The 11,554-nt window shown below is 37.5% G+C and overlaps 1 protein-coding gene across 1 annotated transcript; it reads right to left on the bottom strand.

Annotated features, from left to right (window-relative positions):
• Positions 1–1,478: 1,478 nt before the first annotated feature.
• LOC147638149 (uncharacterized) lies at positions 1,479–4,682 on the bottom strand. The gene has a single exon (XM_086794973.1). The coding sequence runs from the start codon at positions 3,803–3,805 to the stop codon at positions 3,092–3,094; it is 714 nt and encodes a 237-aa protein (XP_086651099.1). The 5' UTR covers positions 3,806–4,682; the 3' UTR covers positions 1,479–3,091.
• Between the last annotated feature and the right edge of the window lie 6,872 nt (positions 4,683–11,554).

Here is an 11,554-nt window from a genome sequence, read left to right as displayed (position 1 = left end):
GCAGTCTCCTTTCATCTAGCTTAAGGAGTTTCTTGATCCTCTGCACCTTTGTTTGTTCCGAAGAGAACCTTTCTACTACAACTATCTTGAGGCTCTGTGTTAGGAACTCCATGGGCACTATTGCCTCCAGTCCATACACCATGTTAAAAGGCATAAGTCTTGTTGCATTCATATACGCTGTTCAAAATGCCCACAATGCTGAGTGTAGCTTTGTGTCCCAATCAGTCCTATTCTCATTCATTGTCTTCACTAGGATTCCCTTCAGGATTTTATTTGTGGATTCTACTTGCCCATTTTCCCGTGGGTAGTAGACTTTTGACTACTTATGTATTATCATATGCTGCTCTGTCAATATCCTTGGTCACTGACTATCTCTATTGGGGCATCCAAATCTTGTCATGATAGTTTCATAGAGAAACTTTGCTACTGGCAATGCCTTACAGTCTTTCAGGGCCTTGGCCTCTACCCATTTTATGTAGTAATCCGTAGCCACTAGAATGTATTTTTTTCCTATTTGCTTAACTGCTGGCTTGAATGGGCCGACAAAGTCCAGACCCCACTTCTGGAATAGCTCCAACGAAAATATTGGAGGAATCTTGTCTGCATCATTCAGTTGCCCCAGCCTCTGGCACATATCATACTCCTTTGCAAACTTATGCATGTCTTTTAATGCAGTCGGCCACCACAATCTTGCCTGGAACACCTTCCACCCTGTGACCTCTCCGAAAAAGTTCCCTCCGCTTATTCCTTGGTGTGCTTCTACCACCAGCACAGCCTGTTGCTCATGTTCAGGGACACATCTTCTCAGTATCTGATCAATGCCCATCTTATATCATGAATGACTTTCTCCAGAGAGTTAGCTTTTTTCTCTTATCTCTGTACATGTACTCTAAAAAGGATAAGGAATTCCGTCTATGGTTACTCCTAGTGTAAGGAGAACCAAGGCTGTTTTGAGGACACCTGGCAGTGATCCAGGCGTACGTAGGTCTACGATTGACAGGTTGAGATATGATGGATATACAGCCCATCATTATGCTTACATGGTAAAAGCAATATAGGAGGTTGAGCCCACTTTCTTTGAGCGTGAAATTGGAAATAAGAAATGGGAAGATGCCATGGATAAGGAGATGGCAGCATTGGATGCAAATGCAACATGGGAGCTAGTTCCTTTGCCTAAGGAAAAGAAAAAAATTGGATGTAAGTGGGTGTATAAAGTCAAGCACAATGCTGATGGTTCAATGAGCAGGTACAAGGCAAGATTGGTTGCCAAGGGCCATGCGCAGACTGCGAATGTGAAAAGGTTATTGATTCTACACCCTAGGAAAAAGATGTGACTCCATTTGGATGCCAATCTGGCACCAAAACGTGTTTTTGCATCTCCATTAAATATATTCTGTAAGATTTTCAAGAATAAGAGTGTTTTCTAATGTTTTCTGATTTCTTTATGGCTCACTTGCCAACATGTGAACTTGGTCCAGCTAATTTTGTGGAAGTTGTGGCACTCCAGTCCGCCACTCCAGCCGGATGCCCTTGCGCCTCCTCTGCGCTTGGTTCTGTAATTTGACACTGACCACACCCTGGAAGAACAATGTAAGCAGGGTGTGGCTCTAATTTCCTTTTCTTTCTCTCTGCCTACATATTTCATGCAGGAATAATGCCACACACATTGGTGCTCCTCATATTCTATGCCCCATCCACCAAAACAGTACACAAAGTGGCCTCTCATTTCCTCCTATGCTCGGCATTGAGGGACGGCTTGCTCCCCAGTCTCAACATCATGCATATTACAAGTCTCACATTCTCATGTAAGTGCCTTCTCACTCCCAGCTTTGATGTGTAATCTATGTTATGGCATTCAAAACAACCAATGAAGATACAAAGTGCTTGCGAGACGACATGTGAGGTCCCGAGCATCCTGGCTACCTGGATAAACCCCATTTGCCAGTGGCATAAGGATCTAATGTTGGTATAGGCTCAAATCAGGGAAGTGGTGGGTGTTGGGGATGGTGGTGTAAGCATAAGGAAATGTCAGTCCCCAGGTATCTGGCATTTGGGACAAACGGATATGATGTGAGCATAAAGAACTGGTCTGACTATAGCCTCATCCTAGGGCAGAAGTTTTTAAAAAGCATAGCCGAGCCAGGATGGAGCCCCATGCATGCATCACCTATCCTTGCTCCTGTAAATAGTCTATTGCCCTGGTCCCTTTCACAGAGCTATCTTCTTCCTGGACCCCTTGTTTTGGGCTTGGGACATCTGGTGACCATCACCCAAACAAGATCATCTACCTGTCTGCGACCCTTAAATAGATTTATCAATCCCGAATTACAAAGGAATAGCAGCTAAAAAATATGCAGAATGAAGACCATGTGGACTGTAAGATTGCTGAAAAGGGCAGATGCCTCCTTTTTAGGCTGGGGGATGCCCTGAAGGCTCCTTCTTTCCTATAAAAAAAGTCTTGCTCAAGCACATAAACTTCACATTTTTACATGCCAGGCAACGTGTGCCCATGGGGCCTATCACTACCCATGCCTGCTTTGTCAAACCTGACCCATATATGGGTGGACATAAAAATCTCTGCTGCTGCATTGTTTACTGTGCCGCTGGATCTCGGAAACACAAACAATAAGCCCTTCTCTGCCAGGCACAGCCATTGCTGCGTTAGCAGGTTGCCCTGATTAACAGCCAAACTAGGGTGGTTTCAAAAGAGGTAACCTTGGTGCTGCTCACAATGAAATTGAGCGGCTCCAAGATGCCACCTCTCTCCTAACAAAGAAAGAGCCAACAGATCTGGCAGCTTTTCATCAGATAACTCTGTCCATCCGTCAACCCATACCGTCTGAAGGGGGCGTGACTCCCCACTTCATACGATTTTTACACATCCTTCAAAATGCTGGATTTCTGTAAAACTGAGGCACAAGCAATTTAAATATTACACTCAAGGCACATGGTTACATACATGCATACATCTTTGAAGGCATGTGTGATCAAGTGCATGATGTATTGTGCAGTGAGTGCGTGCCTGCATGCATGTGCGTGCTATGTGCACGAGGAGTTCAACCTGTTCACAAGAATTCAAAGGTTTATAGGTTCATACTTTGCTATCACATCCATTAGTTTGCCTGCAAGCAGCAGCAAACTGGCTTTCTAGCTTTTCAATCCTATCTACCAAAATGGTCTCAGATTTTTGCAAGATTCTGATCTCCATCTCCAAAGCAGATGTTCTATCCTTCTCTGCCTGCACCTTCTTCAAAAGCTCATGGACAATGGTGTCCACACCATCCCTCTTGCCATCAGAAACATGGGCATTTTTCAGCAAAAGCTCAATAGAAGATGCATAGCCAGACCCAGAGTCCTTTCTGGACTCCCAACTTTTGTCCTCCAGATACTGTATCCTTTCTTTCAAGAAGTTCTCCGAGATGTGCAAGACCCGGATTTCATCCTGTAGAAGCAAGGTTTTCTCCCTCTCATTGTGGACCACCTTCTGAAGGTCCATGACAAAGACTTCCAGGGCTTCACACTTGCTCTCTGAGTTGTAGGCTCGCCTAATCAGGTAGTCAGATGATGAGATAGTAGGGTAAGAAGAGGCTGAGGATGATGACACCACCCTCTTTCTGTAGCTATCACTATTCTCTTTTCCCACTACATCTGCCTTCTTGCCTGACCTCACTAGCATGCCGCCAGCCGGGAACAGATAGGGCAGTAAGACTATAAAGGCGGCACTAAATAGGAGAAGGTAAACTAAGTAGTTGGATGATGAGCTCTGCTTAACTGAGACAGATTCTCCACTGATGTCTCTGTTCATCTTATAACCACATACACGTGATGGCAAAACCCAGTGATGTGGACTAATAAGGGCAACACATAAATGAAGATATTGACCTGGTTAGTTTGAGCTGGTTGACGATGGTTTCATCTGAAATTGGCTGATGGCATATGTAGTTGTCCACTATGCTTCTTTAAAGTGCAAATCAGCATTCTCTTGCCATCTCTCAGTATGTTTTGGAGCCCAAGCAACCTTTGCAATGGGCATTTGAAGCTGGTAACCCTCACATTTCCATGCTTAAGACAATGGCATGTCATATGTAGCAGCAGACATTAGTCCACAGTCACCCACATTATGGACTTGCGCTGCGATGAAATGGCGATTGTCAGTGTCACTAACAGTATGCTGCTGTCTACCATGGACTTCCACTGTATTTTGGTGTTGCTCAAGAGGTCAAGTTGAAACAGATGGACTGATACATGGAAAGCCTATCAATGATAGAGATCCATAGAAAAAGCTAGATAACCAGGAGAAAATCTGCTGTAAGGCAGAAACCCATTAATCTGGTGCAATGTAGTGAGCTTGAAATGGAAAAGCAGAAGAGAATAAAGAGATAATTTGACCATTATAAGGCAATAATGCCCATTAATCTGGTCCAATGTAGGGGGAGAGTTCCATGTGATATTTTCCAACCATGATTGTTGCCAAAAGCTTTCAATCTTACGCAATCTGCAATATACTAGTACAATATGAACACAGGCTGCAATGTGATGCAGATTTTGATATGCCTTTCCGCCACTTTTGTGTGTAAAGTGAGTGTCGACAAGCACTAGATGAAGATGCTGGGAACAAAGCACAGGCTGCAGTGTCATGTAACCGACACAGGGTGGTGTTCGGGCAGCGATCAAGGGGTACAAAGGTGGTGAAAGGAGTTGGTTACACAGAGTTGATGTGTTAATAGTACACCCAATGGGGACCAGGAAGGCGAACCGTAGCCAGCTCACAACGGCCTAGCGAAAACCTAATAAATCCCTTTCTAACAAAAAATTATATATATATGTATAATGGTACTTTCTAATCACAATTATCTATGGTCCTTTCTAATCATAAAATTTCAATAAACCCTACAGCACTTTCTTCACAATAGTAATCTTTAAAATTACAGCTACATGCATACATATAATAAATATATACACACCCACATATGGATATACACATACATATGATGTATGTATTCATGTATGTGTGTGTGTACACACACACACACATACACATGGATGGGAGCTTAATAACACACATTGTCCCCCTGCACACACACACACACACACACACACACACATGGATGGGAGCTCAATAACACATCTTGGCCCCCGCCCCCCACACACACACACACATGGATGGGAGCTGAATAAATCCCCCCTCCCTGCCCAAAAGAAAAGATAGTTCCAATAGAGACATCTTGGTTGCGGTATGTTTCGGATTAGTAGGTTGGGTTGAATACTAGATAGATGGTTCAACATTAAATAATGCAGTATGGGACAGATGTGGGTTATAACAAATGGTTAACCATTTCTTTCGTAGCCAATGAAGTGTTGGTAGTAGTTGTTCGTTCCTTCAATGCATGTACCTATGATGATTTTAAAATATGGTATATATATATATATATATATATATATATATATATATATATATATATATATACACATATATGTATATATATGTATACATACATATATCACACACACACATATATATAATATATATATATGTATGTATCTAATACATAGATACATACATACATATATACATATATATATATATATATATATATATATATATATATATGTATATATATATGTATGTATGTATGTATGTATGTATGTATTATATACATACATACATATATATATATACATATATATAAATACATACATACATATGTACATATATATATATATACACACATATATATATATATACATATATATAAATACATACATACATACATATATATATATATATATATATATATATATATATATATATATATACACATACATACATACACATATATGTACACACACACACACATATATGTGTATGTATGTATGTATACATTTATATATATATGTGTGTGTGTATATATATAATACATATGTATAAATGTGTGTGTGTGTATACATACATACATACATACATACATACATATATATATATATATATATGTGTGTGTGTGTGTATGTATGTATGTATGTATGTATATATATATATATGTATGTATGTATGTATGTATATATATATGTATGTATGTATGTATGTATGTATATACATATATACATATAAATATATACGTATATACATATATATTTATATATGTGCATGCCTACATACATTATATAATGTATGTATGTATACACACACACACATTATGGTTATATAGGCACACACACACACACACACACACACACACACACACACATATATATATATGATTTTAGTATATGGTTATATATATAAATACATATATACATGTAACGCAAATAGCACACCTCCAAAACCGTGAGAAATCGAAAACATATGAGCCAAAGAGGAGACAGAGGATTGGGTTCCAATTGCCCCCCCACCCCCCCCCCCCCCCCCAAGTGTGTGCCAAAAGTATTCCCACTTGAGTATTTATAGGTTTATTAATCTCAAAATTAGTTATAGGGCTATTTTTACCCGAGTTTTCTCTACAAGCTTTCTTTTACAAAAGGATTGGGTTATAAAATATTAAAAATTCCACTCCTATGTGTTAGACTTTGAAAAATAGATATAGGGCTATTTTTGCCCGAGTTCCAAAAATAGTCCTATATCTATTTTTGGAAGTCTATCTCATAGGAGTGGAATTTTATTACCTAGTCCTTTTGTAAAAGAGAGCTTGTAGAGCAAACGCGGGCAAAAATAGCCCTATATCTATTTTTGGAATTCATAAACCTATAAATACTCAAGTGGGGATGCTTTCTTGTGTCTTCTCTCTGCTCATGTGTTTTCTATTTCGCACACTTTTCGAGGTATGTTGTTTGCATGCCTACATACATTATATAATGTATGTATGTATACACACACACACACACATTATGGTTTCTATATATATATATATATATATATATATATATATATATATATATATATATATATATGATTTTAGGATATTATGGTTATATATATACATACATGTAACGCAAACAGCAGACCTCGAAAATCATGCGAAATAGAAAACACATGAGCCAAAGAGGAGACACGGGATGGGGTCCCAATTGCCGCCCCCCCTCCTCCCTCCCCCCCAACAAGTGTGTGCCAAAAGTATTCCCACTTGAGTATTTATAGGTTTATTAATCTCAAAATTAAATATAGGGCTATCTTTACCCAAGTTTTCTCTACAAGCTTTCTTTTACAAAAGGATTGGGTAATAAAATATTAAAAATTCCACTCCTATATGATAGACTTCCAAAATTACATATAGGGCTATTTTTGCGGAGTTCCAAAAATAGTCCTATATCTATTTTTGGAAGTCTATCTCACGGGAGTAGAATTTTATTACCCAGTCCTTTTGTAAAAGAAAACTTATAGAACAAACTCGGGAAAAAATAGCCCTATATTTATTTTTGGAATTCATAAACCTATAAATACTCAAGTCGGGCTGCTTTTGGCACACGCTTGGGGGGGCAATTAGAACCTAATCTTGTGTCTTCTCTCTAGCTCATGTGTTTTCTATTTCGCACGCTTTTCGAGGTCTGTTGTTTGCGTTACAATGGTATTAGAGCCTGGCTACGCTTCGTCAGAACTTGTTAAACCGTTGTCTGTCTCGTCAGGCAAAAGGTGTGTGTTTGGGGCACTCAGATGGCCCACTGTGTGACCAACGGTCATGTGTGTGAAGGTGATAGAGTGATGGCACAAATCCTAAGAGCGCATGGACAGGCCAGACACCAAAGTACACCACATGGCGCAGCGAACAGCATAGCGAGTAGCCGATAAAGTGAACAGCACAACAAGCAGTCTTTTCGCACGCTTTTCGAGGTCTGTTGTTTGTGTTACAATGGTATTAGAGCCTGGCTACGCTTCGTCAGAACTTGTTAAACCGTTGTCTGTCTCGTCAGGCAAAAGGTGTGTGTTTGGGGCACTCAGACGGCCCACTGTGTTTGGGGCACTCAGACGGCCCACTGTGTGACCAACGGTCATGTGTGTGAAGGTGATAGAGTGATGGCACAAATCCTAAGAGCGCATGGTCAGGCCAGACACCAAAGTACACCACATGGTGCAGCGAACAGCATAGCGAGTAGCCGATAAAGTGAACAGCACAACAACTAGTCGGTAAAGTGAACACTGGCATGCACATACCTCACGGCAGCATAGCTAACAGGATACGCACAGCATTCAGCCGAGCCATCACCCATGCGCACACCTCTCACGGCAGCACAATTAGCAGAATGCACACAGTATCCAGCCGAGCCGTTACCCACACACCGTTAGGTGAGCAATGGACATCAAGCACCACCAGTGTCTCCTTAAGAGAGAAAGGAAATGAAGCGCTTATTTTCTTATTTACACCCTTTTGTCCAAGCTTACAAAATAAAATATGGGATAAAAGAGAGCCGTGTGGCAGCTCTATGTGAGCCCACGAGAAGAAGAAGAAGAAAGGAAGAAGAAGAAGAAGAAGAAGAAGAAGAAGAGGAAGAGGAAGAAGAACCATAACAAGAACAAGAAAAGAGAGAAGAAGAAGAAGAGGAAAATAGAAGAAGAAGAAGAGGAAAATAAAAGAAGAAGAAGAGAGGAGAAAAAGAGAGAGGAGAAAGAAAAAGAGGAAGAAGAAGATGAAGTAGAAGAAAAATAGAGGACAAGAGAAGAAGTACATATTGTTTAGAAGTTACACCCTTTGAGTACTAATCAATTCAGAGAGGCACTTTCAATGGACGTAAAGAGAGTATCATGGTTAATGATGGTGCAACACACAATTTGTTCGATTATGCATTTTTTTACGACTTAAGCTTTCCAAGATCATCGCTATATGGTATCTTTAGCAAACGATTATGACCAAACCGTTTGGGATACAATGGTTTTAGATGTGCCCCAAGCTCTGCAGAGGGATTCGAGACTCGGGTAGATTTTCAGATTATGCACCTAACTTAGGGTCAACAATACACAAGGAAATGTCATGCAAGACACTGAATCAAATGTTTAAAGACCAACTTGAAAAGTTTATCAAACATAATTTTGTGTACATGTGGCAAGCTGAGCAATACAAAGAATGCTTATCCAATTTCCCCAAAGATGTAATATCTGGTAGAGTTTGCTGAGAATAACTCTTTAAGGAGAAAAATTCAATACAGTCAATTAACTAGTATTCAAGCCAAGTTTCCATATTTGTGCGTATTACGTACTTTTGCATTGTAGGTAACATCCACAAAATGATACACTTTTATATCTCTGATGATGATAAGAAGCATGATACCCATTTTGTGCAACATTGTTTCATGCTACATTATAATTGGGTATTACCCTACGTTATTCTAGGCCATGTGGTTATTTCACTTAAGCAGTTTATGTTGTAATCATCAAGACAATAGTCTTGAGTTTGTGCATAAGGGTAGGCATGTTGTTATGCGTGGTGAAAGCATGATGTGCAGGTTATACCGATGATTTCTTCCATGGAGGTGCATTGTTTAAGACCATCATTATATTCTGACAATTATCAGCTCGACTTACCCATGATAAGTCCTCATCTTTACCTAATGATTATATTTTTAGCTATTTTTAATTGTTTTAAATTTTTTATTTTTCTTAACCATTCCATTTTGTAACCAACAATTCATCAGTGTAAGATTTATTCTTGTTTTTCTAGTCTTAATTTATTTTTGCCTGAACCTTGGAAAAACAAAGTTTATATTCTAAATCTGTAATTCATGATGGATTTTACATTTTTAAACTAACTTATTAACATCTTGATCTTAGTATTTAATTTGTTTTGTAGAAATAAAGTGGATCTCAGATTTATTCGATTGGACTCAAGTGTTACTCATTAGTCTCTAAGTTTGCCCGAGGTATTCCATGTCTATGAGAACTTTTGAGTCTGCTAATCAACCTCTGCGCCATGTTCAGACCTTTGAGTTTACTTCACAAACCATGCTAATTTTGGCCTAAATTAGGGTTAAGTGTGTGTTAACTAGCTATGTGCACTGGTGTAATGTCAGCATTGACTATGTGTGAATCAACTATATGCGCTCACATATTTTGGTCTAAACCAGGGTTAAATATGTATTAACCAGCTGTGTTATTTTTATCTCTCCTGTTTCAACTAGATCTAAAAAGTAAGCTGAACTAACCTAAAAATGGTCAAAAATTGACCAAACTGATCTAGAAACTTCTAGATTTGCTTGGTTAGAGGCTCGCTTTTTCCTATAAATAGAAGCCTCCCCCTTTGTAAAAGCTTAATGGTGTTTATTCACTGTTACTCTACTCCTGTCCTGAGCCATCTACATTAAATTTCTTAATAATTCAATTATTTTTTGCCTAATCCTCTCCAAAGTGAATTGGTGGCCACTTTTGCTTCAAACAAGAGTAGAACCCTCAATCCCTCAAGCCAAAGGAGAGCTTACAAGCTCCATGTAAGCTAATTTTCTTACTTGTTTAATGAAAAATCTATGGTTTTCTTAATTTTTATGCTTTGCAAATGCTTGAATTAAATTTAAATGCTATGCCTTTGATAAAAAGGCCACCCCCTTCTCTTCTTTACATTCCAACCTTTCTCAATCCTAGAAAGATTAACTAAGGGATTAATTAAACCCTTCTTATTTTTTACTCTCTTGAATTTAGAAAATTGTGTAGATTAGAGTTCTATAAATCTAATTTGGGTTAATTTAAGTTAAATAAAGAATGATAAAAATGAGAAAGGGTCAGCCATACGAAGGAGGTTATGGTAAAATTTTCTAAAATTTTGAGAAAAAGAAAGTTTGTTTTTATGTTATTCCAAAAGAGTAATTCCCACCATTTTTGCATTTAAAAGAAATATTCTAATTATTCCATGTACATATTCACCTATGAATATGCATGGATATCACTGATATTAATTAAAATTTAATTTTTATGCATAGAAAGATGCATAAAGGAATTTTTTAATTATAAAAGTGTTATTCCAATTAAATTTGATTTTTATGCATAGAAAGATGCATAAAAGAAAAAAAATTACTACAAAAGTGTTATTCTTATTAAATTTGATTTTTATGCATAGAAAGATGCATAAAGGAATTTTTTTATTATAAAAGTGTTATTCTTATTAAATTTGATTTTTATGCATAGAAAGATGCATAAAGGAATTTTTTTATTACAAAAGTGTTCTTCTTATTAAATTATATTTTTATGCATAGAAAGATGCATAAAGAAAAAAAAATATTATAAAAGCGTTATTTTTATTAAATTTTATTTTTATGCATAGAAAGATGCATAAAGGAATTTTTTTATTATAAAAGAATTATTCTTATAAAAAATAATTTTTATGCATAAATAGATGCATAAAGAAATTCTTTTTATTTTAAAGTGTTATTCCTATTAAATTTGATTTTATGCATAAATAGATGCATAAAAGGATTTTTAATAAAAGTGTTATTCCCATTGAAGTTGATTTTTATGCACAAATAGATGCAAAAAGAATTTTTATATCAAAATTAGAATTCTCTTAAATTCTATGTTTAAATTCTATGAGTAATTGATAAATGAGTAATTAAATTCTCTAAGAGAGAAATTTCTATCCTTTTA

Source organism: Cibotium barometz, chromosome 5 (assembly GCF_041138505.1).
Source record: "Cibotium barometz isolate CiBa-2024 chromosome 5, ASM4113850v1, whole genome shotgun sequence".
Classification (NCBI taxonomy): Eukaryota; Viridiplantae; Streptophyta; class Polypodiopsida; order Cyatheales; family Cibotiaceae; genus Cibotium; species Cibotium barometz.
This window is presented reverse-complemented; position numbering and strand designations above follow the sequence as displayed.

Coding starts and splice junctions, on each gene's coding strand:
- LOC147638149 (XM_086794973.1), bottom strand. CDS start 3,805: ATGAACAGAGACATCAGTGGAGAATCTGTCTCAGTTAAGCAGAGCTCA.